We start from the raw sequence: 27,911 nt of genomic DNA, 5'->3' as shown, positions 1-27,911 counted from the left end.
ATGAATTGAGCTTTCTATCACATTCACCAGCCTACACTGCTGACTGACCAAAAATAGCCAGTATTAAGTACTGACTGTGCAGTACAATTAAACTACATGAATTTCATATACAGTCTGGGATTTTTACAAAGCATATTAGTTATTCTCTATCAAGTGTTAAAACAAGAACCACGCTCTGTGTGAATGCACATGCACACACACCATGCTCACTCTCAAGCAACAAGACTTCAAAGGCTTAGGAGTAAACTAAACATCATTATTATACTGCTGACAAAACTTCTGACGTTATTTTTTTAAGTACCCCACTGAAATGCACTCTATTATTGTCACAACCTACTTCAGAAGAAGAGTTGTTTTATTACTGTTTTTTTTCCCTCCTCGCTTCTTCTCAGGTCAATAAAAAGCAGAAAGGCACAATCCACATGGATTATCGATGCTTACAGGTTACATAATCCAACAATCTCAAATGAAATGTTGGAAGCATTTAATGCCAAAGCAAACAACTGTTACCTTTAGGTGCTTTATCTATTTGCTTACCTTTACTTGCACTCTCAACATGCTGCAATTCATCTGGAAATTTTAAGATGTCCCTGTAATTCTCCTCACAGATTTCTGCCAGAAAATGCAACAGGGTTGTTTTCTGATCTGATGATTTAGTATCTCGAATCTAAAAAGTAAACACAGGAAAAAGCAAAGTGAAAAAAACCAGATTTATTTTTTTTTTAGTAAAATGTTTAAATAAAGTGAATACTGAAGATGTAACCTACACTGGCTGCCGGTAAATTAAACAAATTATTTCAAAAAAATTTCTTGAAATCTTCATAATTTTAAGGCTATAAAAGGAAACTACCCTATGGAGTACTTTTTAAAAGAATAATTAATTTTGATGAGAACAAAACCTGAAGATAGTCCATAAAGTTCTGAGATTTTAGCATTGCCAGTTCAGAATGCTCCCTTTGATAAAAAATAGCTGTGAACAGAGATTAAAGAAAACAGAATTTAGTTCATTCCTTCAATGCCACAACTGCCAAATCTCTAAAGGAATCCTTCTGAAATGCTGCATAGCTGGACATCATGCTAATAGTCAGAATTTGCACTTTGACCAGTCAAGTTAAAGTAATTCCTTGTTGTAAATCCACAATTCCTTCTTGAAGTAAAATCTAAAACATGCTGCTTTAGCCTAAAGACTTTGAGACAAATTCTATACAGACACACGAATTAAAAGCACCCCGCCTTACTGAAATGTAGAATGACAAGAAAAAAGCAAAGATAATCCTGACTGCAGGTAAAAGGAACTTAATACATCCAGGTTTATTTATGAAAAGCTGCAGGAAAACTGTGCACAAGGAGAAGTAACAGGTAACTGCGTATTTTCACTGTCCTCTCAACTGCAGAGACACTTTTTAGTGGTCTAAAATAAAGTACTGTTCCTGCAAGTGATAGGCTAATGGAGAACAGAGAGTCTAGAGAGTATTAACTGCTGTAATCAGTTTCTTATTAAAATAAAAATAAGTCTTAAACAATTGTTAAAATATAGGGCCAGTGGCAAGTTCCCAAGTAAACGTACGGCTAAATCCCATGGCAGAGAGCAGGTGTTTACACTGTGGAACATCGTGAACTTCAGAGAGTGAGAAAACAAATTTTAAATCAAATTTCTTAGTTTGCCCATTTTTATGCAGATATAAAGAATGAATGTATGAGTTGATTGAAGTTCTAGTGGAAGCCAAGACTTCCTCTTCTTCACAAAGGCAATGGACTAGATGCACGTAAGAGTTTGAGATGAGCTTACTTCACTTGACATGAAGAATTAAGTAATACAAGTGTATCTGTAAAGAGTTGTTTTAACTGCATTTCACTAACTCATCTAGTGTAGTTCTCATACAGAAGTAAGCTACAACATACACAACAAATGAAATAAAGGATTTATTTAAGAAGAATACACAAATGCGTGTGTAAAATCTCCTATTTGTTTTCTCATTCTCTAAATCACTTGAAGTTCTAATTCTATAATCCTCATGACAGGCTTGCCATCGATGTTCAATTTAATAGAGGCCTTTCAGCTTTAAGGATTACCCTGTTAAGAATAAATGAGTGCAGTGGAAAAACAGGCTTTTAAAAATATAAGGTATTTAGGTAATTAAGAAAGCAATTTAATTCATACCAATTCAGCGATTAGAGACTAAACAATGCTCAGTAATGGTATGCAGTTAAAGGGTTTTAATGTGTTACATACACAGAAGTTCTTCTGACTTGGAAAACAAATCGTAGATTTAGTGGCTAAACATCTGCATGGAAAAAAAAAATTGCATTTCAATTTGTCTGTGAACAACAGCAGTGGGATTTGCAGCCTTTGATCTCTCTGACATCATCAAGTGGATAAAGCACTTTTTTTCTAAATGGACAAAATTATTTTGCTTTCAAATTGCAACAGAAACATGTTTTGTCACCAACAGCAACAATGTATCAACAAGAGTCAGTATTAGCACCCGCTGTGTTGTTTAAACCTGGAGTAAACATTCACTCAGATCTCAAACACCTCTGTCAAATTCACTTCTTTGGTCCAATCGTAAACACATCTCTGCTATGTTCATCCTTATTTTCAACACAATGGATACAGATAGCTGTTTGATTTTTAGAATCAAATATTACAATTTAAAAAGCAAGTTCTAAGCCCACCAGTGTAATGACAAAGGAAGATAGGTGGGGCTTGAGTGTAGTTTAGCATATTTTTTAATATTTAAATATTAAAAATAGAAATTAAAGGTAGGAACTGGTATGTTAACAACAGCAAAGTTGTGTCTTTACAGTCTCTGTATTCACACACTATTCTTGTATTCAATAACACACATTATTTAATTTCTTTTCATATAAATGCAAAAATTGTAATATTCAGCTTCTTTACTTGCAGTAATTTTGCTTAATAAACATAATATTTCTTGACTTGTAAGAACTTAATGGTTAACCCTAATTTCTGCCGTTTTAGACATCATCCAAGTGGACAAAAGAAAAAAAAAAAAAAAAGAGCCTATTAAGTTCTGCTTACAAGACCAGGAGGTGGATTTTGATGATATTCATGGGTCCCTTCCAACTTAGGATACTCTATAATTCTATAATTCAGGGTAAATTTTTAACACTGTGGTGTTAAAATTTAAAAATGCAGGTTTTGAATCTATGGCCTTTCTTTACCTGAGAGACAGAATTTGGGAATAACACATTTCGTTTAAAAATAAATAAAATACATTGTTATATCAGTGTCAGCTACAGAAAGCAGCTCCAGATGAATGCTGATGCATCAGTTGGAGGGTCAATACTCGCAGATTCATTGTTTGGGAAAGGATTAAAGACTAATGTATACAGAGTGTAATACTCAGTGTTCCCATTCAAATCAAGTAATACACAGAGCATGATGTCCCGTAACCCAGAAAAAAAAAATCAGCCTAACAAAAACCTCCCGTTACATATAGTACCTAAGTAAAGCATTCAAACCATGCCAATCATACCATAACCCACTTTCAGAATGGGTTTGGTCTTTTTACAGGTGATTTGGATGCAGCTTTCAGGTGTGAGGGTTGAACGTGACAGGCAATGTAAGGAAAAATTTATGTATGAGCCATCACTAGAGTGACACTTTATTATAGCTATAAAAAAGCTTTCCATTGATTTTTTATGAGATTATATACCTTTTCATATCCCAGAAATCTTTCCCACCTTAAGAGAACAAGGGCTGGTAGACAGTAAATGTACACTCATCAGTAATATCAGACCAGATAAACAGCTTGTCTTGTACTATTTGCACTATGAACAAAACCTAACATGATATTACTTATTACATAAAATACACATTGATGCACCTAGAATGCTACAAGACCTTTATTGAAACTGAAGGAAGTTTGCTGTTAGTCTTCACATTAAGCCACCACCACAGGAACAGAAGGTGTACCTGCACATGCCTAAAGCAAACCTCTTTCCCTCCTATTACATTTCCATGAGGGTTCTCCTGCTGCACCTGGGGTTCAGGAGAGCAGCTGGTTCCTTTTTACAGATTATACAAACACAGTAACAGGTAGAAAGATATGCCTTGAGTGAATTAATACAGCAGCCTCCTTCAACTTCAGCACTTGTTCTGCCATATTTGTATTTTTAGAAGGCACTTCACAGTTAGGCAATCAAGATGCTCTGGTGCGTACATGGGAATAGCTGCTCTCGCTTGCCAGTCTCGATGCAGCACCTGAATTCTGATGCTGATGTCTTATTTGAACAAAATTAAGTTCTCTGCCTTCTGTCAAAGGTTGTTTACAAATCATTTCTATCTTCAATAACATAATACACTGCAATATAACATCCAGAAAGATAATCTGTTTTTAAGGATTTGCAATTACTATACAGGCATTAGCTTTTTAGCTCAGACCAGACAGGTTGGAATTTGTGCTTTCTTTTATTTTCTTTATCATGTTTTAATAAAAGTTGCTGCACAAGAACATATTTCTGTGTATAAAATAACCAGCTGTTGTAAATAAAAACATTTATTTTCCAAAACCAAACATTCATCCCAGATCAATACTTGCCTCTTTTCTTTTTGTTTTCCAGATTATATAATGTAAGTACCACATCTACTAAATGGACAATTAATTTAAGATTGTTCAAGAAACAAAAACAAAAAAAAAATCAATAAAAAAATCAGATTTTATTGAAAAGTGAATTCATCACTTTAGGATTCTGCATCCTAAGTGTGTGTATTCTGCACATAGGAATGTGTACACAGATATATCCTACCTTGCTGACAGCTGGCTCAAAAAAATAAAAATTAAAAAGTTCCCTTATCATGGTCAGAAAGTCCATTGAATGATAGTATAAACCACTAGCCCCGAAAAACCCAAGGTATTATATCAAAATACAGAATAAAGACTCCCAAATTCCTCTAGATAAGCTTGAATGATGAAATATATTCCCTAGGAGCAGAAATGAAGATACCTTGAAATTATTCAAGGAACACCTCTAACATGGTAGCAGTGCCTTCTCAAATTGACACTACACACCAAAAAAAAAAAAAAAGAAAAAATTAGGAAAAATCTTCCCATGTTTACACAGCCTAGAAAATTTAGTAGCATCCAGATGCCCCAGGAAGCACAAACATTTAAGGCACAGGATACTGCCAAACAGCCCTTGCTCCTCCTGTTTCTATTACTGTCTTCTTCAGCCAAGAAATATAAATTAGAAATTTAATTTCACAGCAAGATTTCACTAAACAGGATAACACACTCCCCCTGCCATACTCACACAAGTTTTCATTTTCTCAGTGAAGACCAATTATTGACCAACAATAAAACTTTGAGACTGTTTGAATAATGTAATAAAGCTGGTAGGTGGCTGTAGGCAGATACTAAAGCTGGTGCTTGTAAAAGATATGCCCAGTTGATATAATATTTTATACTGCTCACAACAGTTAAAACCCATAGTCTTAGTTCATAAACAAAACCAATAAAGTCATCTTACTATTTTGGGTGGAAAATGGGAGGGTGGAATTTGAAAGCTACTAAACAAAGGAACCAACTGCAATTATCACCGGAAAATAATCAATGCACAAAGAAAGTCATTACCCAAATAAAAATCTGGATACTTAACAATAATTAAGAAAAAAAATCTGTTGAAAATACTATGTAAACAACTCTTATTTCTAAAATTAAACACCAATGGAGTGGAAGGCTACCTCTCTCAAAATGATATTAAAGCATAAGTACAGGAGCAAAACCATTTGAGAAAAAAGTTGTTAGTCTTGCAAAAGCACATTATTGTACAAATCTAATTCAAATTAGAATGGCAAATATATAAACCAATGAAAATTGGAGCTTTAAATAGCAAAAACTATCTTCTAACATAAGTAATAAACAATAAATTTCAATTGCAGACAATGCATATGTCACACTGTCCAGGAACACTGATCTACATCTCCATTAACTTCAGTGACTTGTTCTGAGTTTGGAACTTATGAGTGATAATTCATAATGTTCAATCAATACATGGAGATATTAATGATATAATTTCATGTCTGGATCTTGGCAAGATCATCTTCTATGTTTCAACCACCACCACTGTCTGTGATTATTTTTAGCCATGGTCTTATCACAAAATATACCTGGTACCTAAAGACAACAGCACAGTCAACATTTTATTATATTTCACAGAATATGAGTTTTTTCTCTAAATCTCATGGGGAGGAGGGGCAAAGAACAGAAAAGAACACTTCCCTCAAAAATATCTACTTTGAAAACAAGTTTTAAAAGGTTAGCAAATGGATTTTGTTTCTGAGGGCAATGCTGAATTAAGTGAATTAAATAGTCATAGATTTCTGTCTCCGTTATTTTCAGAAGAATTTAGTTGTAAGCACAGGTAGCTGTGCTTCAGCAATTATTCAGTTCAGCAGAGAACAATTTGCAGGATTAGTCAATCCACATTAGCTGTGTCAACATGTGAGATTTGCATTGACAGCAATTCATAAATCTATCACCTGGAGTGCAAGAGCTTCTCAGACCTTCACTCTGCTGCAGTACCATTCCTGCAAAGTCATTTCCCCACCCCCTTGGTAACAACTAGTTTTCCACTTAAAACATTAATTTCCCTTTAGATTCCACTACAACCAGAAAGAAAATGCAGCATGAGATCTACAAAAAAAAAAATCCTTTAACTTGGCTTCCTTTTAATAGTTATTAAAGAATAGAATTATGCTTCTTCTCAGATGATGATTTTTATTTGATCAGAAGTTGGCAACATCTTTGCATTAAACCACAGCAAGCAGAGTCTTTCCCTGCTGAAATATGTCAGATGACACTTGTTGGGTACATGAAGTATGATTTTGCTCCAGGGTTAAACCTCCTTGAGATATATACCAGGTCTCCTCATGATGCCCAAAAAAGGGACCTGAAATCTGGATCCTCTGATTAGACCAAAAAAAAAAAAATCTCTGCAAGTTCTACACTAATTTTTTTTAATCTGTTTAAAAATACTGCATGTCTTTAAAATAAAGGTACTTTCAAAGGTACTTTTCAAACTGAGTCAAGTTTGGATCAATGCCTTACACACATTTTAGCACATAAACAAGCAAGTAGTGCACATGAAATTCCAACTACTTTAGACTCTGGAGTTCTTGATGTATCCCATATTTTGCCACCACAACTGAAGTTAAACTTTGGTTAAAGGTTAACAAAGTTCATCTTAAATCCAAATACTTATTCCCATGACAGTGCTTGAGGGACAGCTGGGTGGAAGATGGGAAGCTGAGTAACCAGAGCTACTTAACACACTCAGAGCTCTGTGTATATTCTATTGATAAAACAAGTAAGCAAATTCAGATTGAAAAAAATTTGTTCTACTTGTGTACTCCAGAAAACTCAGAGCAGACTTACAATTAAAGTGCCTTAAATCCCCATTGCACCAAGCCAGCTATAGCAGGGACCATCCTGGAGATGCTTACTCTGTATTTCCTCTGTATTTTCTTAATCCATTATGAACCACAGAGGTGCAGTTGGTAAATTACATTGACAGAATGTTTTTCCCTGCTTAAGATACTTTCTCATGTGTCCTGAGTTTCATTAATTTGCACTTCAAAGTTTTACAGCTTCAGCCTACCTTGCAAAGAAAACTGATGTTGAAGCCGAGGGACTGTGCGTTTCTGGAGCCAGAGTTCATGTAGTTTCCGAGGAACAGCACCAACTCCAACAGCTTACTGAAGCTTTCACTCTTCTTCAGCTCCTCACAAGCCATTGTCACTGCCATGATGTCAGGTTTGATGTTGTTCACGTGCTCCTCAAACATGAGCCGGAACAGGATCCCATTGAGACGTGGCCGCAGCATCTTCACTGAGCTCATCTGCAAAACACAAAACATTACAGTAGAACATAAAAAAAATCAGAAGCTTATTAAGGAAAATAGTTTGCATTAAAAAAACAAAACCATCATGCAGCCAGGAAGTCTGTGTGTTTTCATTGCCTATCTGGTATTTCCAGGAATCTGTAAGCTGCTCACAGGTATCTTTCCCCAAACCATACACTTTCCTTGAAAAAAAATCAGTAAAAAGAAGAAAGTGCTCTGTGATTCCAAACCATTGAACTTGTCAATTCCAAGCTCACTGGCAAGAAATGCCCACTGCCAAACCCCTTGTTCCCAGCAAAAGCAATGTAAGGCAGTTCTACCAGTCCACAAGAACCAAAGATCAGCCTGAAAGTACAAGCTGCAAATATTCTGGAGGTGGATAAAGAGCTTTGGGGTGAAATTCATAACAATTAACTTTTATATAAAAACCAGTATACCTAGAAAGGACATACTAAAGTAAGGACATACTAATGGTATACTCTCAGTTCTGATCCCATGCCATCAGACTTCATAGGTAACATACAGCCTGCTTTTCTACCTTTTAAGTAAATTTTGTAAAACTACTGCCCAGAACCCAACCACCTTTGTGTTTCAGACACTTGGTAAAAGGTAATACAGGACTAATTCCTTCCTGATCTGATAAAAAGGTGGGAGGTCATAAATCATGGTGTGGTAACCATGTAATGACAGGGATACTGAAAAATATCACTAGCCTAGCCACCAAAACATAGTGGTTATCATATTTTGCACAAGTGATCAGTTATTTCCTCCTACTTAGAACACTATAATTCACAAGGCATATTTAAATTAAGAGAAAAATATGTACTGAGCTCGTTTAAGCCACTTAAAAACTTTCTTTTAATTGCAAGAATGATTATCTTCCAAATCTAACTCCTCATTTTACTTAGCAGAATACAGGAAGATTTCTCCCTCTGTGTATTCACTATCAGTGGTGTTCCTGAAGCACTTAAAAAGAAAAGCTTTGTTATGTGAAAAATCACAGATCATGACCATGAAAACAAAGATTTTGGTGTGCCTCTGTCTCTGCTGTCCAAAGTTTTACTCTGGTTCTTTGAGGAACCAGGATTTTTCTACTGGCATTATCTACCAGACACAGCAGTGATAATGTACACAGGAAAGACTTGAGTGGCCTGAATAAAAATTAATTCATTCTAAAATGAGCATAAATATGAAGGCGCTCCAGATGGTCTCAAACAATTCCTGTGATCAGACTGGAACAAGGAAAAGGAAAGGATCAAAAAAAGAAGCATTTCAGCATAACCAGAGATCTTTTTTTATAAGTCTTCATTGTCACAAATTTCTCTGTGAGACTCTATAAGCCCAAATCATTGAAAGTCTTGCAACATTATTCTTCTAATCATTCTGTATTTCAGAAATATCATACTGAAAACATCTGCCTTAAAAGGATCTACTTACACTAATCTGCAGTAGATAGAAATTAAAATTAATCACATAATTTGCTTTAAATTTTGTAGAACAATCTCCAGTTACTGTTTTTAATCAAAATGGCACAGAAAAAAAGTTGTCAAAAGCTTTAGATCTTAAAAACAAAATGCAGCAAAACATGTATAAGCCAATAGAACAGTGTGACAAAGATTTGTGAAGAATAATCCTTGACAATACTTCAGCCAACTGTACTTTCTTCTTTTAATACTGTGTTGAAGTGTCATGGAACACTGAGCATTTATTTGCTTTGCAAGGTAGTTTGGCCACCAAACCAGCGGTAAGTTTTAATTTCATTTGCTGACTTGCTTTTTCTTTGAAAAGTATCTTCACAATTTCCCAAGAGCTGTTTCAGGTGGGTTGTTTCCTTAAAAATTCAGAACGTTTTCATACACATATATATCATCAGATGATGACCAGAAATGCTATTTTAGTTTCTCCCTCCCCACCCTTCCCTTGTTTCCCTTTCATATTGCCTGTTTCTAAATCTAGGTGTTCAGTGCCTGACAAACACACTGAACTTGGAGGGATCTGCTGGAATAGGTAAGGTGTAAAGACTACATTCACTTAGGAAAAGGTCCAATTCTTTATGGTTCTACAAAATTAGTGTCCAAGGCATATAAGAAATAAGACATGGAACAGCAAACACGGGCTTCCACCACAAATAGTTAAAGAAGCAAGAAAATGGGTATTTCTTTTCCAGCTCACTGTCAGTGCTGGGCTGCATGTCATTATTTCCCCTTCTGGGCTTTCATAAAGGTCTTGACTGAACTCTCTACCTAATCAAGTTCTTTATGCTTTATTATCATCATTCAATTCTCAAGTCCTGTATTAAAACTAGGATCAAAGGCTATTGGAGAAAGGCAAAAAGCACAATTAAATTTGCCTCACTTACTAAGAAAAAGCTGACATTCCTCTAATACAAATTTGTCAACTTACTAAGACAACTTACCCTCTTACCTATATTATATTAAAGTTGTCTTATTTTTTTCTCTAGCAATGTTCTAGGAAGATTAATTCTTCAGTAGCTCCAGAAATTACAATGAGGCCAAACAAGTGGCAAATAAATTCAATTAAAAAAACCCAAAAGACAACCAATGCAGGTATAATAAACTTGTATAGTTCTCCCCACTTAGTCCACCTTGCAGTCAGGACTGTTCAGGACAGCTAATCCTGGTCAAACAGCAAAAAAGGTCACAAAATATGCAATCACTATACAACTATGTTGTGAAACTTTTGCTTTTAAAATACTAAAAATGTTCAACTGGTACTGAAATGGAATTGCATTTCCTTACCAAGCTGCAGCAGTTCCCATATCATAAAAAACTTAACTCTTGAACAGAAGTTTTACACTTAAAAATCAGATAACATTCTGCCTAGCTTATTTCATGTTACACAACTGATTCAGTTAATCTATTTTTCTTGCTCTACTTCAACATCAATGCAAACTTTCCTTTATATGAAGTTGTGTTGCCTTTTTTGATCCCAGTATATAACTTCAAAAAGTTCCAATAACTAATTAGAATACATAATTGATTTTAACATTTAATCTAAATGAAAATGCAGTTCTAATTTTCATTTACATATCCGCTGAATATTAAGTTAATCGGTCTCTTCTAATAAGTTAATAATTTACTAAGTATGGGTTTTCTACACAAATTTTAAGCAACTTATTCCAATCTTTATTAAATTTGATGGGCAAAGTGATTATTCAATTAACATATCTTAATAATTAACACGCCTAAATTTACATACAAATAAGGGTACACATTTTAAATATTATTTAAGATAGGAATAGAAGAAGACAGAGACTAAAATCAAGGTTACAATTATTATTAATGCAAAACTCCAAACTTAATTGGACACATAGGAAAAAAGAAGTTCAGTCAGGTAAAGAGTTTAAGTTCAGCTGTATTTCTTCCACTTCAATGGATAGTTCAATTAAACCGAAATCAGAAACAAAATCAACATTTTAGTACTAGTAATACAGTTAGAGGCCTCTGAAAATAAGACAGAAGCACTACCCATAAAGAAAATACTGGTTTTTATTAAACCAGATGGTAAAGCTAAATAAGCAAACAAGCTTCAGGAAACTTAGTTCCTTCATAAGGCAAACATCACCATTTGGAGATGTTTGACTAAGCAGCTTTTGTTAATTAATGTTGCATTAAATGGTTGAAAGCTCTCTCAACTTTTCATAGGCAGCCATTCCTCAAAAATATAAATCAATGAAACAGTGATCTTGACTATATATTGGTACTGTTGGGAAATAAGGATACTTTTATGGCTATTTCAATACAATCAAGTGAAAAAACAAGGACCACCTAGTTTCAATCCAGCAGTAATCTTAACTCAGATAAAGGCAAGATCTCCAGGTATATAAGTAGTATCCTAATCCAGAGATATCTCTATATAAAAGCTACAGAGAGCAATGCAGTAGAGACAGGCTGAAGTAGAACAGATAAGATAGTGATGATGTTTATAAAAGGGAATGTGTGGCAGAAGGAGGGGTTTTAAATTGTTACCAATTAATTAATAGATGGTATTGTTTTACTACTGGAGCTCTTGCCATAAGACTAACTAATGTATCAGACTTCTGCCAAAATTCCTCATCATTGTTTTAAAATAAAACATTTTTGGAACTTTATGCCATTTATTGGGAAAAAAAAATCAGTAGGCTAAAGTTTTTCAAAAGAAGTCATTGATATCTTTCATTTTCTAAATCCTCTACAAAAATCTCATTAGATGATATTCCGTTACTTCCCCAACCAAAAAATAATATAAAAAAAAAAAGAAGAAAAAAAAAATCACTCAAAAGGCACTTCTGAAGCCAAATTATGCTCAAATCAGAGCTTTTTAGTAAAAAGCTGATTTTACTCTTCCCTTTTAGGAGGCCTCTATTCCTGTTTTAATGCATTTTAATGCACATAATGCCTTAAAAATCCAGCAAGAGCAAACCTGGCTCCTGTGGAGCTGGGGATAAATCCTGAGCACATTAGAGAGGCATCATCAGCATCCTAATCTTCTGGACTGGCAAAGTGAAGTGAAAACAGGAACTAATTTGCCTAAGGACTTATCAGGTCCTTGGAAGACTTAAAGTGATTTCCAAGTCCTGGGTAGTCCTCGGTATCACACCACCACCCCCAGCCTGGATTAAAGCAATTTATGCAAATTCCATAATTTCCTTCAGAGACAGGTTCCAGCCATTACAACACTCAATATCCCTACTTTTGCATTACAAGTACGTATTAAATGCTAGTAAAAGAAACAGAATACAATCTAAAATTTCAGTTTCGACATGAATCCACACCTCTTCTAGAACCATTTTGCAAGTTTGTGTGTTTGTACATATACACAGATATTTTACATGTATATGTATACTTACATATATATACATAATAAATATATATATACAAACACAACATACTTATGGGCATATTAACTCTTCCAGTTGTTTACACTTTTTGATACAAAACAAAAAATTTATTGGAGTTCTCAATGCCATGGAGTAAATGGGTCTTTTATGGACTCTTGGAAATTTAACTATTTGAAGCTCCCGTGCTCTTCATAACTGTTTAATAAACATTCAGGACAAAACAGATGAAAGACTTGGTCTAGTACAGGAGTGTCTGTTGCTTTTAATGGCATACTATAATTCCTTCCAGAAAAACACCTAGAATCATGGAATCATAGAACACCTTGGGTTGGAAGGGACCTTAAATATCACCTGGTTTCCCCCCCCGCCATGGGCAGGGATGCCACCCACTAGATCAGGTTGTTCAGGGCCCCACCCAAACTGGTCTGATATGTATTCAGAGGGATTTTTTGATTGTTCTCAACAGGAAATAGATAGTAACTTTTTCCCGCTGCAGGTCTTCCAAAAACACTAATCAAAATATTTTACCCCTAAAATTTTTCTTTTTATGTGACAAAATGGAATTCTGCAGTTGATCATTGCATCAGTACATACCACAACTCCAAACTGTTCTGGCTCAGCAAGATCATTGTATTCATCCTTTAATTCAGCTAAGGCATTGAGTTCCTTCTGCTCAGGAAGATTCTTCACTAGGTTCTAAAACAAACAATGCATTATATCAAATTTGTTATATTAAACTATATTAAAAATAACATGCTTAAAATACCACAACATGGAAATGCATGAGGAAATTATGGGAAGTTTATTTTATTTACGCAGCTTTAACACTGTATAAACATCAAATCAAATCAGTAATTATTTAATACAGACATCAACTCCTCTGTTACAGTCTCTGATTTGAAGAATACCTTCTCAGTATTAAAAGGTTGGAGTATAATTTTTCAGGGTCTGACAGGATCAAGTTTTGTCTACCTACAGTCTTTTTTGCCCTAGTGATTGCATCTTGCTCATTAAATATTAATCAAGAAGTAACTGGTCTGTGTAAAACAAGACATAACCAGCAAAAAAAAAAATTACAATCTTTAGACATTCAAAGTAGCTGTGCACAAAATACACTTCACACAAAAAAAGGTCACCATCTCAAAATTGTACATATCTTTTGGATGACAAAAATATTGGAACTCAGCAAAAAGCTGAAGTTGTTTGCAATCCTATCCAAGTCCCCAAAGAAATTTCTATTAGTTAGTATATGATCTTAAGATCTCAATACTGATATGCTAAATGTATTAAATATTTATATTAAGACTGAAGAACACTTGGTTTTAAGATACTCAGTAGAAGTTTAGTTTGTATTTAAACTTTCATATATACACCAGTTAAAATCAAAACAATGTAATTTGCTAATTAAAAGAAAATAATTTCTATTCAAGCAAGCATCAACAGGAAAAGAGGTATGTGACTATTAAAAAAGCAACTAACACTGCAGAAGCATATTTTTTTCAGATATAAAAACCTTAAATGGAGAAAATCTGCACTTTTAGAGGTACAGATGCCTTATTTTTAGAACAGACCAATCTTGCCATCACTCTTGCAATATCCTTATTCATGTTGAGAATTTCATTACTGATCACTCTACCAGGCTTGAAGGAGAAATCAAGGTACAACTTGGAGAAGCATCAGTATAATTTGCCAAATTTGCAAGTGATAGCAAATGTAATTCTCCAAGCTGAAAGAATCAAACGTTCACCCACCTTCATAAAGAAAACTAAAGATGACAAGCAGTCTCATACAAAACATCCCTGTTACAGAGAGATTTTTATACTCACACTAAGAAGCTGCTGAATGTCTCAGGAAGCAGAGTTCAATACACATGGCAGAGAGATTCACCTCCATGGCACATAATTAAGTTGTAGCTTTGTGCTTAAACCTAAGTATGTTTCCTTTCATATTAACCCAAACTCATGTCCCACTCTACTAACACTGCAGCTCCTTTTTTAGATATATATATAGTTTTAGATATATATATAGTTTTGCTAGGCATGGGAGAAAGCGAGGTTTGCTTTGTACAATTTTTCCAATCAGTAGTATTGAAAACTGTTAAACTGGTAAATTAGTTAATAGCTCAGTTGAAGATTAAAATAAAAATAAACCAGATTAGACAGAACAGGAAATAAATGATACAGCCCATTTACCCCTATATATTTCTAAGAATATCCCTTTAAACAGAGGAATCTCTTCCAGGTTATCAGTTGCATCTCCCTGCTATTGGAAGCGGTTCTGCCACACCATTCCCTTCAGAAAGGGACCAATCTCCAAAGCCTTCATTTTCTGACTATTATGGGCTGCTGAGTTTCTAGACAGTTGTATTCATGATGAACTCACATACATTTATTCTGGTGATAACATTACCTTTTACTTATGCAACTTCATTTTTCTCCTCAGTGCTTACATACATCACTCCTCTCCCCATATGGTTATAACGTAGTCACATCCCTCACAGCTATTTATATTGCTGATCTAATCAAGCCAATCTTTTCTGCTTCCTTCTGCAGACTGTTTCTCTATCCCTCAATCATCTTAAGTAGTTTTTAAGTTCAGCTTCTCTATTTTAAATTCATTTTTGAGAAATGTATCAAGTATTTTAGATAAGGTCTCAGAAGTACCCTATTCAAAAGCATAAAAATTATCCTCTCGACTGGAAATCCTTGACCTGATACACCTTGCAATCACATTTGCCATTTTTTATAGTGTATGAGGTTGGGTTGGGACCAAGTTAATTTACTTCATAGCAGCCCATACGGTGTCACTGTGACTTGTGACCAAAACAGCACTGACTTACCACTGGTTTAGCTACTTTATTGAGCTGCATTTGCCATAGACATAACCAAGCTGAAGCTTCTCTGTACTTCAGCTATCCAAGGTGGGGTTGTTTCCTCACCCTTGATATTTGATTTTCCTAAACCTGTAGGCTTCTTAATCACATAATCTGACATTCCTGATTAATAAAAATTCCTAAATAAAATTAGGACTCTGTACTGAGCCAACTCAGTTTAGACTTGTGTCCCTGGAATAACCAATTTACACGTTCAAGAAAGAAATAAAAAAAGTAATGTAAAAAAAACCTCAGGGGCAATGGGACAAAGGTGCAAACAGGAGATAGGGAAGGATGAAAGGATAAACTGAAGCTTAGTATGTTAGCTAGAATCTGAATCTCTGTATGATATTAAATAAAACAATTCAACACCAGTATTATTGGTGTGCTAAATCTTTATGTGCTTCTCTGTTGTACTGTTGTTCCCCAGAGATCATGAGGGGCTGTGACCCTCCTACAGTGAGCAAATCAGAGAGTGTTGTAAAGAAGTTGTATTCCACACTTGCTTGTCTCCAGCTGAGAGACTGAGCTCACAATGAGACCAAACCAGCTTGAGAGAAGGTTTCATTTGCAGATGGTTTTTGAGTTGCAGCAGTATCCTGAAACATTCAAGCAATTTTATCTCTCACTAGAGACAAGCAGAATTGTTGCAGAGCTGTTTCCACAAGAAGCCTAAATCTTCAGCTTGTCTTCAAAGCTGAAAAACCAGAATTCTCAGAGATTTCCTTTTGAAAGGGAAACTTCATCAAGTGGGAGATTGCAAGGTGTTTCTGTTAATGGTATTTTAAAGACAGTTTTCCAGCTACATGTGACCATATTCAACAGTCGAAGTGAAATAAATGAAGCAGTAATCACAACTGATACACCTGTAGCTGATAACTGCCTACATTCTTTTTACTCTTGAATTCCTATACCTTCACAAATTTTCACATAAAAAAAAAGCTATGAACAAAACCAGACATATTTTCACGAACCTGAATCAAGGATTCACTCAGCTTCTCTTCATCAACCTCTAAAATGATATTTTTTATTTCTTCATAAGGCAAACGGAAAGAACCCAAAAATATTGCTGAAATTCAGTAATACATAATTAGAATGAAAAAGGTCAAAAATGTTGATATAATACAGCAAACTTAATTTCTAGCAACTCAAAAATCATATCTTCATCTAAATTAGGTTTCACAATTAAGAAGTGTCCTATATAAAACAAATGCTAGATGAAGCACACTACTGCAGTTTGACTTATAATGAATTTCTTCTCTAAGAAATGAAAGTATGACAACACTTTTAACTTTTTAGCAGCCTCAATAGATCACTAACAGTCTTACTTAGCAATAAAGTCTGATCTTTATAAATGACATTACTACTGAAACATACCTATTCAGCCACTAGAAGACTTGATCTATTATTATTTTTGCTTTCATAACCATGTATGAATAGCTGTACTGCATTTACAACTGGATAAATGATATTTATGATATTCTACAAAAAAATTCCACATCAAAAGGCTGGTGAAGAGCTGGATAAAGAAAGAAAAAATGCCCTAACTCTACCACTTTTTAGGATAGCTGAACTTATACAAGAGACAACACAGAATCATAGAATCAGCAGGGTTGGAAAGACCTCTGAGATCATCAAGTCCAACCCTTGATCCACTACCATGGTTACTAGACCATGGCACTAAGTGCCACATCCAGTCTCATATAGTGCAAAGCCTGCAGAGGGGGAGTTCTCAAAGTAATTTGAACTCAGAATGTTATCAAGTCTCAAAAGAGCCCCATTTGATAAACTACAAAGTATTAAACACAGATAGATTAGCATAACGCTTTAATAAAGTGCTCTACATTTAGCCTAACTGCTATGGCTAATTATCCTGCACCCATGTTTTCAAAACTTGAAGTTTTATATCAGTTGTGTCATAGTTCATTTTCTGCTTCAGAAAATGTGCTCATGGATGTGGTAATAAAAAAAAAATGCACAGATTTGGTTTTACACACTTATTTGCCACAGGCATAGTTGGACTAGTGATATTTTATGGTATTTCTAATTCCAATAAAAAGAACCTACTACTCTTAATGATTGATTTCCTTCCATATGAAAGAGAGAAGAAGCAAGTTAAATGAAAGAGGTGGGGTTGTTTTCCTTACAATTTATAGTAGGAGTATTTGCACCTGAGTTAGCCTATTTGGTAATATTTTTCTCTTTAAAATTCTAACTTCCACCAAGCTCTATTTCTCCATTACTCTAACCAGAAAGGACATAGGAATGGGCTCTCCACCCCAACCGAAAAGCCTATCAACACTGTGCCTTTCCCAAACTAGTGATCATCATTTAATTATACTTTTAGTCCAAAACAATTAATGAAAAAATCAACTAACAAAACCAACACAGTTCATTACCATTTAAATATAAATAATGTTTCCATTTTACTTTTCTTAATTTTTCCCAAGTTGTACAGTGAATTCAAAACAGATGTGTTTAAACACTTCTGAATTTAAAACTCATTTTAAATCAGTAATTTTTAGAAAAAAAACAATGGCACAAGAAAAATTAAGAACAATCATGTGTGTATATGCTAATTAGATATTGACCTAATGCATTTCATATCACTTACATAAATTTTGTGCGGATTTTCCATCCAAAACTCTTAATTCTTTGATCTTTTTCTTTGACTGCGCTGCTTTCTTTTCTTCTGATTCTTCAACTGGCTTTTTGGCTGGAAAGAAGGTATTTATTAAATTCAGATTCATTATTACAACTGTTCCATCTTAGCTAATAGAAACTCCATTAGAAAGTCATAATAAAGCATCTTTTAGAATCAGTTCAAGGCAAACTGACTGTACTCCCTCAACCTACTGTAAAACACCGAAAGACACAAAGGAAATTTCCAAAAGTAGAAGGAGCATGAAATAAAAATATGACAACGACCAATTTTCTCAAGTACTATCAAATAATATTTATATATTTTTACCCACAAAATTTCACTTCAGCTCCAATTTATTCCAAGCACTTTTAAAAATGCAGGGACTTGGTGTCACTTCAAAGCACACGAGTGCCCTCTGTTGATATATTAATAATATTAATAAGTTCTTCATCCCAAACCAACAACATTAATCATTTGATATTTATCACACCAAACAAAGGTATGTTTTCACTAATTATTTATGTTGTCCACGGTAAAGAGAAAAACCAACTAAGAAAATAGCATGCCTTTTAATTGATTTCTTTTAAATTAGTAATGATCACTAGCCTTATATTCAGCACTTGAAATTATATAGAAAGAAAAGTGGAACTGAAGTACCTGAAATATATAAGCTGATTTTTCGCACAATTTAAATTAGTCAATTTTCACAGAATTTTCTTAAGCATTAATTAAGTAAACCCATTAACAAGGATTTATATCCTTTTCAATATCACGTAACATATTTGGCACTGAAGGAATAGAACCTAAATGTGCTTAACCGTAATTGAACTTAATGAACATTTTAAGTCATTCAAAAGTAACTAAAAAATTGGAAAGTCATATTAAAAGGAAGTTTCAAGCAGACTAAACACACTTTTCTTCTCTGAGTACTGTTTTCTGTTGTACTATAATGAGCTATCATGGGTTTCATTACAGGTATCTCCTAAGAAAAGATGTTGATTTTTAGTGTGAAGAATAACATAAAACCTCAGTTTCATCCTCTTTAATAATAAAAAAAAAAAGTAGAATTTAGAAAACAGATATTTGTCTCCTTACACACGTCACTACTTGTAAACCATCTGGCACAAAGCAATTCTATTGGGTTTATATCACTGAATAATTAGTTTACTTTGGGTATTTTCATAGCAGAGCTAACTAAGCCAGTACCAGATAGTTCCCTCATTCCCAGCTACTATTGAAGAGCTTAAAGCAGGGAAAGCTAAACAGAAAAGATGATTCAACAAGAAAGCAACACTTGCTCTCCTCTTGCCCTGTCATTTCTCTGCAATCCTAACATGGCCAGCTGGCTTGGTATTTGTAAAAGCAGAGCTACAAATCACCAGATAATCCTAGAAATTCCCACCTGCACTGACCCTTTAACTATAATGAGCTGCCATTTAAAATCCTAAAGTGACACTACATAAAGTAATCAGACCCTTATCACTAATTGTTCTCAATTAAACAAGGAAATAAGACCAGGTACTCCACAACACAAACAAAAAACCACCCGAGAGTGAAAAATTACTTGTCCCATGAGAAGGCAACAAACATTATGAGCTGTGTTATATCAACAGGAGGTACTGCAAAGCCTTGATTTTTGTCTGCTGAGACAGGTGAGAGAAATGATTCAAGAAGATCAACGGACCTATTCCAAACGCGATCCATTTAAGAATTAAACCCTCCAGATCTCCATATATGACCGAGTCTCTAAAGTGTTGAGCAACACACACCCTCACAACCCACTCAAAAAGCACTGGACTTGTCACAGTAGTTGGGAACCTCAAAGACAAACCTGCTGTGTAACCAGCTATGACAATAAACACACATTTCAGTGTGTAATCACCTCAGTCCTGTGGCTTGCAAAACTGCAGAGGTAACAAAATTAAAAAGAAAACAAGAGGAACAAATGTTTTTGTTAGCAAATGTCAATCTCACACAAAGGAAACCTTCTTCCTACCGTGGTAATTCATGTAACCCGATTAGAAACAGCGAGAGAAACACCTCTGTGAGCAAGAGTTCAAGGGCAAAGGTGTTACATGAGTCCAACCTAAAACAGGTTTTAAATTATTCAGCTACTACAGTATCAAAAGAGGAAAAGTGGTTTGGGGTTTACACATATGATATTTCATACACACACAGAGGATGGGCTGAGCCACAATTCACAACAGGAACTCTGCCTGTACAGGGCAAAGAACCAGTTGTCCTTAGTACCTCTCCTCATCTGTATCCAGGTGCACTCCTCTAGTGGATGTACAGCTAGGAACCACACTTAGAATGCAGACCATCCTGTTCAGAAGTTTTATAACAAACTACAGCTACTCTTACCTACTTAAGCCTGAAGGGCTATAACATCATCAGTTCTAAATAATCCATTTTCTAAATATTAAATGTCTGGATTAAAATAATTTTTTTTCTATTTGAAAAAGCTCAGAGAAGATGTTCCTTCCATTCACGAGACTTCAAAGTTAACTTCATGCCTATTCACAAAAAACATAGAAATACTAGAACCAGATGCTTATGTGACTGCATAAAGTCACAATATAGGATGAACACCAATCTTACCAACCCAAAACTCATAGACAGAAAGAGACATTATTAAAATTTCTGGATTAGACAACTAATCTAGAATTAGAATCTAGATTAGAATATCCTGACCTAGATTAGAATCCCCATCTAGATTAGAATCTAATCTAGATTAGAATATCTCCACCACTGTTTGACCCACACTTGAGCTGACATGAAGCATCAGAGCTACACAAAGCCATGCTCCTCCCTCTTCTATCAGTGGCTCTTTCCCTCTGATCACACAGTTCATTTCAGCAGTGACTCAACTGTGACAGAACCATGGATTACAGAATTATGAGAAATAATTAAATCAATTAAAAAGATACTTGATACTTTTCAGAATCAATAGACTATTGCTGACCAATGTCCTGACCCTTGTCAGGTTCTTCCTTCACAAGCTCCTGCTTAAAGATGAGACACATTTTGGTTTGATGGCACAGAACCAGAGGGAGAGATGAAAGAAGGATTTTATAGCAAACAACACAAGGTAGCTCGGGAAAGCAAGTTGAAAAATCAATCTGGAAGCTCAAGTAGCTCTATTACTTCATACAGACCTTGAGTTTAGTGCTGTCATTATTCATCACAGCACTTTGATAATGGTACTGGCTTAGATCTTCATTCTAAATCAGTTTTTTTTTTTTAAACCAAGTTCTTACAGACAGCACCTAGGCCTGGTGACTATCATACCCAAGTTTCCATAACAAAAATAGTCATATTTATAAACAAAGGTGTAGCAGAGGAGAAACTTCCTTACTTTCTGACCTCAACTGACTAAGCAATAGAACACTGAAAGAAAGAGTTCAGCTATCCAGCTCCGAAGCCTTATTCCACAGAGTCCAGTTCCTCCCCAACTCCCTGCTGAGCCATCCACATCCAAGTGCCCTGCTGAAGTTTGCTTTTCTTCTTTCAGAACGTGACAAGCTTTTTCCCCACCTTAAGTAAGGCTTGATCCAAATTCAGCCTTCCATAGTCAACTGTTTAACCTCCCAGAACATAGTAATGAAGTCTCTATCAGTCCTCCCGTGCATTAACAGACCTGGAAGGATGGCAGAATCCTGCAATAAGTGGTCAGGTTCTCTAGCAAGTCATTCTTTGCAAAAGTGACAAATATCTCCTTCCAAATTCTCAGTAGAGAATTCCAGAAGTCCAAGTGTTTCATCCCCACAGGAAAGCAGCATGTGTATCAGAAGAGTTCAGACTCCAAAGTGTCTCTCAGGTTGTCCTCAGATCACCATGTCTGGGATAACAGACGAAGCTCATGCACATCTGCTGAGTTTAGGCAAAGCATTTTTAAATCTCCTACCCTACATCTCTGTGTTTCTCCAGGATGGTTAATCCCATTTCATACAAAGTTATGCAGATGAATATTTCGACTCACATATGTATTTGGAATACATACGTACACACACACACACAAAGGTACACATACATATGTGGATTTTTTGTTTCTGAGAAATGGAGAAAATTATTCTCTTGGTTGTTTAAAGTGATTTCCCTGTTCAGTTGGGAGGAAGTAAGAATCACGAGAGCATTAAAAAAAACCTGAAACAACAATTAACAATCATTGAAATGGCAAAATAGCCACTAATATGTAATTATCTTGCACCAGTTAGACCTGTAGAAGGTTTTGGCTGGGTTTACTTTTCTTTATAATTTCCCTCAAGCAGACAAAAGAGGGAAAAGGAAGGAGAGCCAGCATGATAAAGCCAAAGGAGAGCATGTGCCAGCTTTAGCATACACAGACATCTTCCTAACGACCAGAAAAGGCAGATCTAAACACCAACATTACGTAACTTTTTTTTTTCTAACTTAAGAGTTCTATTTTGTTAGTAATAACATATTTGTTTATCAGTGTTGGAGGAAATAGCTGATGCAATGTGCTGCAAGGGATTGTTTGCTGTTCATCTGACATTACCCAGCACATGTGCAGCTTGAGGGTGTCCCTTCAGTGAGACCTTCAGCTGGGAACTCAATCCCACTGAAGGTGCTCAGCTTGAAACCCTCAGAACCCATTTAGGGTATACTAAACAAAACATTACAGAAGTTTAAAATACATTAAGCAAGACTAATGATAATCATGGCACAGAACATAGGAAAACATGCTGAAATGCTTTAGAGACTTAATTAAGAAAAATATTCTACCATCAGTACTTTTGTACTTCTGCAGCAAAAAGAATAAGGATACATGGTGCTTGAAAATTATCATTTCCCACCTGTTTATTAATTCAGCTCCTGAATGGCATTAAAAGTGGTCAGGAGAAATTTTTAGAAATATACATTATTTTATTTAATGGTATTGAAGCTGTTAAAGCATTTTACTATGAGCTGAAATGTCCAGTTCACATAAAATTCTTTTTTTTTAAATAATTTTAATAAGAATTAATAGCAAAAACTGTCAGTCATGAATCCAACAAGAATGAAAATTAAAGGGAGACAAAAAGGAGAACACTGAATTACAGTGTGGAGAAAGCAGAGATTTAGGTGAACTTTAGCTTTAATCTGCCTTCACCTTAAGCCTTAATCGCCAATTTCTGTCAACCCTGTACACACAGTGAACAAAAACATCCTTATAACTGTCATGGGAAATGAATGAGTAATTTCATCTTATTTCCATCTGGCAAAGGGTTTCCCAATTGCATTTACTAGTATTTGGCAGCAAAAGTAAATATACAAAGGAAATTAATTGCTTTGTTATTCCCCTTACCTGAGAAAAGAACTCTGGCTAGTACAGAAGTATAGGATAAAAAAAAATAAAGTGTACATACAGTTGCAAGGGATGTAAACTACACCCACAAGAGTGGAGCTGAGCAGCTGAAAGTAATAATTACACTGAGTTTACTCAAAAAAACCCCTATGTGATACAACTTAGTAGAAAAATGGAATAACGGCCTACAAATGCCATTGAAGGTTTAGAAAGTAATTTGTAGCACAAAAATTCAGTAAATTCTGTTACAACATAATCAAACTTCTTGAAGCCTGGCTAAATTGATGATGTTGGGATGCTACCGATCGTTTTTTATTTCCATGTTATTTCTAGAAGCACTCAAAAATGGAGAATTAAATTCAAACAAAGAGGGAAGAGGGAGAAAAGTAAAACAAAGTAGTGCCTAATCTGCACTTGTTCTCTTTCCTCCCCAATACACCATCACTGAGTGTTTCCCTCTCCCTGACACATCATTTCCACTCCCATGGAGAGGTGCAGCAGTGCCCAAGGTCTGGGCAGGGAGCACAGCTCTCAGGTTTAGCCTGGGAGCTTCCACTAAGCACTTGGTTCAGTGAAATAGATGAAACACGTCCAAGTTCTTGTTCCAGGCAGCAGAATGAACTCTGACAAAGTTCTATTCGCTCAAGTCAAACTATGCAAATGACCTGTTGATTGTCAAGAAGTGCAAAAGTGCTCATACAATCAGAGAATTCTTAAAAACCCTCTAAGATCATCAAATCCAATCATCAATCCAGCACCACCACCATGTTCACCACTAAACCACATGCTCAAGTGCTACATCCACATGTTTTTTGAACACTTCCAGGGATGGTGACTCCACTGCTTTCTGAGGCAGCTTTTTTTAATGCTTGAGTACCCTTTTTGTGAAGAAAATTTTCCTAATGTCTAATCCAAACCTCCCCTGGTGCATCCTGAGGCCATTTCCTCTCGTCCTGTCATGTGCTACCTGGAAGAAGTATCCTGAACAAGCAGAGCCCTGACAGTGGCAGCAAGTCAGAAGACAGCAGTGCAGGTTAAACAGAGTAGGGACCAAGCAGGTGTTCTCTATCCAGTGAAACCAGAAAATATCCAAAGTACCCCAGAGGGGGGGTTCTGGGAGGTGCCACAGTTCACACAGCTGAAGCCACTCTCTCCTCAATCACATCACTTTTCCTGCAGAACACATGGGTCATGCAATTGATGAACTGCATAAACTGAGATTAAAGTGGTTTGGTATCCAAATTCATTTACAGTCTCCACACTGTCATTTGGTGTCTAACTTTGACAATGAGCAAAGTGTTTTCCTAGATATCCTGAGATAAATGCAAGAGCATTAACAGATGCCAGACACGCCTCTTGTCAATTCAGGCAGCAGCTGTGGGATCTCATGTTTATTCCCAGTGCCACCTGGTATTTTTCAGTTCACCTAAAATCACTCAGTTACCAATTCCTGAAGTAAAATTAATTAAGCACTCCTGCTGTCACTCTGTCCTTTCTGCAATCAAGGGCTAAATATCTGGTACAGTATTAAAAAAATAATTATTACAAAGCAAGTAAGGAATTGATCTGAATCTTAGTTTGAGCTCTTAAGATAAAAAAAATAAAACTAATAGGGAGGAAAAAAACATGGAACCTCTTGCAATCTTGTATGTTTTTTGCCTAATTAATGTAATCAAGCTGAAGGAAGTGGCATCAACCCAATAGATTATGCTCTGTGGAAGAAGAAAAAAGATCATAACTTAGTTTTAAAAATTAGGGATTTTTTTAAAAATAGTAGGGGATCTACACTCCTATTATTTGTTCTTATAATTGATTGCTATTATATTTGACCACCACAATTAATGACTTCTATTAATTTAACATGAAATATTTCTGTTCTATTAAAATTGCCCTAAAATTGTTGTAACTAGTGTAATTTTCAAGCACACTGAAGATCTGCAGCAAGAACTCGTGCAGCAGTTGTAAAGTTAAAGTGGACTTAATTAACTGTATTGTAGTGGCTTTCAGCTTTCTATCAACAGCTTGAAATTAAATCGATGTCTGGGCCACAAATGCTTTATTTAAAAAAAAAAACAAAAAAGTCCAAACACACAAACAAACTAAAAAGGCACAAAAAAAAAATCCAAAAGAAAACCACAACTGCCCTTCTACTTATTGCTAAAGACCAATCCAAAAGATGTTGCTTTTGCTGTAAGACAGTGTAAATATTAACAATTCATCACATGCAAATGGCCACAAAAATACAGATGAACATTAAAAAAAACAAACAACAGCAGGCAAACAAGGATTAAACTGAAAATATCCTCCATGGGCCTAATTTACTATGTTGTAGATGTGTTGTAAGAAGCTAGAATAAAAGCCAGTAGCCTTTTCCATGAGCTCTTCTCTCCCATTTTCTCCATGAATACTGATATGGAAGAAAGCCTCAGGATTGTGCAATCCCATTCCTCCCTTGGCCACTGCCACCACTCCAACACATGTGACCCCCCACATGAAGGGTTGGGATCAGCTCCCAAGAGATGCTGGTTGGTGGGTTTGGTGGGCACCGAGACATCACAGGTCACTGCAGCCCATATATTAGTGCTTGACTAACGAGACTGGTCAATGCATTTTAGAACGAATACAGTAAGTTTATATGTGGGTCAGAGAAGACATTTGCCTATGAAAATAAAATGTTGCCTATAATAGCATTTCTAATTTAAACAGTCACACGTTCCAGTTATATTTTTTCCTCTGACATCAGGCCACCATCACCATGGAACTGTGAGACAGGACAGCTATCATGATTTCCCAGATTCTAACTGATACACCTTTTATCCATACAACTTCCCAAGGTAAAATAAAGGTACCAAGACTCAGAAAAAAACCCCAAAACAACAAATCAAACTACAAGTCATAAAACTTCTATCATATTTTATCAAGATTCCCACAAACTCATTTTCTGTTGTTCCTATGAGAAGTCTAACAAATAAATATCTTTTAAATGAAAAGTTCACCTATTGTTTCCCTTAATTAGGCCTGTAAAAGGCTCATCTTCCCCAATAAAGACATCTCTGGGAATCACATTTTCCAAAGGAACTTTGCAAATAATGAAACAAAAAAAAGATCCCAAGATCCAAAAATCCCTTTACACAGTCAAGTTAAATAGATATCAGTGTTTAATGGAGCAGACTAAAACGTTACTAAAAATGACATGATAAATTGATTTTGTCTATCACTGTGATATTTGACATTTAAAACTCCTGACAAAATATTTAAACTTAAAGTAAAACACACATCTCCAAATGTATATTTGAGTATCCTCTTCCTTCTTAAAGCATTTCTCTACCATCAAGGTTTTAAATAAACATACATGAAAAATTCTTCCACTTGGACATATCTAATTCCTAAACTCCTCAACTTATTTACCATCATCAAGATCTACTGTAGTTTTTCGAGTGTTATGTGGCACATCCTGCCCATACACTCTGACCTACAGTAAAATACACCATGTTAAATTTCCATTGACTTAGTACATAAGAAATCTGATTTACTGTTCAGTAAAAAGAATTCTATACTCCTACTGATTTAGAGTATGAAAAAAATTGGTAATTAGCTTGTATTTATCGTTTTATTAAGCCAGGAGGATTCAAAAGGATGCCTTCCTAGGCATCAGGTCCAAAGCAGAACTTCACAGGGTAAAAGGATCTTATTAAAAATAATTGGGAAATTATGTGTCTTAATAGATTTCCATTAATTTCTATAACCAGTATGCAGTGCCCTGTGAAGTTGATGGTAACCACAGTTTTGATAGTTGATAAATATAAATAAGGATCAAAGTTCCTATTTGTAAGATGTTGAGAAATAAGTCTCCCACAAACAAATGTTCAAAACTGTGGCCCTGTGGTAGATGGTATCAAATATAATTAGTTGCATGTAATCTATACTAAGCAGCCCTTTCAACCTAACTGTACACCAACACAAGTGTTTTAGCTCCATGTTGGTGACAAGGCTACTGCAACCTTTAGAGCAGAATTATTTGGTTTTATCCAGACACATCAGAGGGCAGTGGCTTGTTTGGAACAGGTCCAACCACAGCCCATGCTGTCACAGGGAAGATTCATTGCCCATTGTCACCATCGTTCTGACTAATGATTACTCTATCTAAGGTCATCCCAATAGTTTCAATATTCTGTGACAGTGAAACCTTTCTGGAATACTAATGTAACTCTCTGAAAAACAAACAGTAATGGGGACATTTGGTGACAACCAAAACTGTGAGGTTTCCCTCAGTAACTGGTGTAGATCCACTGACACTTATTGGATAATGGCCAGCACTGATGTCTTACTGTGTGTCTTCTGTGTATCATGTACAGTTTTGGTCTGCCCCTCTGTGGCCTTT

The 27,911-nt window shown here is 35.4% G+C and overlaps 1 protein-coding gene across 1 annotated transcript in view; it reads right to left on the bottom strand.

Moving 5' to 3' along the window:
• Window positions 1–27,911, bottom strand: part of DIAPH2 (diaphanous related formin 2) — a 199,070-nt gene that overhangs the window by 113,676 nt on the left and 57,483 nt on the right. The window contains 5 exon segments of the mRNA XM_027645135.1: window positions 538–667; window positions 7,624–7,863; window positions 13,301–13,402; window positions 16,553–16,647; window positions 18,193–18,294. Coding sequence (XP_027500936.1) covers window positions 538–667; window positions 7,624–7,863; window positions 13,301–13,402; window positions 16,553–16,647; window positions 18,193–18,294 — 669 coding nt within the window.

Source organism: Corapipo altera, unplaced genomic scaffold (genome assembly GCF_003945725.1).
Source record: "Corapipo altera isolate COAL_440 unplaced genomic scaffold, ASM394572v1 65, whole genome shotgun sequence".
NCBI classification, from domain to species: Eukaryota; Metazoa; Chordata; class Aves; order Passeriformes; family Pipridae; genus Corapipo; species Corapipo altera.
The sequence above is the reverse complement of the archived record's forward strand: the minus strand, read 5'-3'. Positions and strand labels throughout refer to the sequence as shown.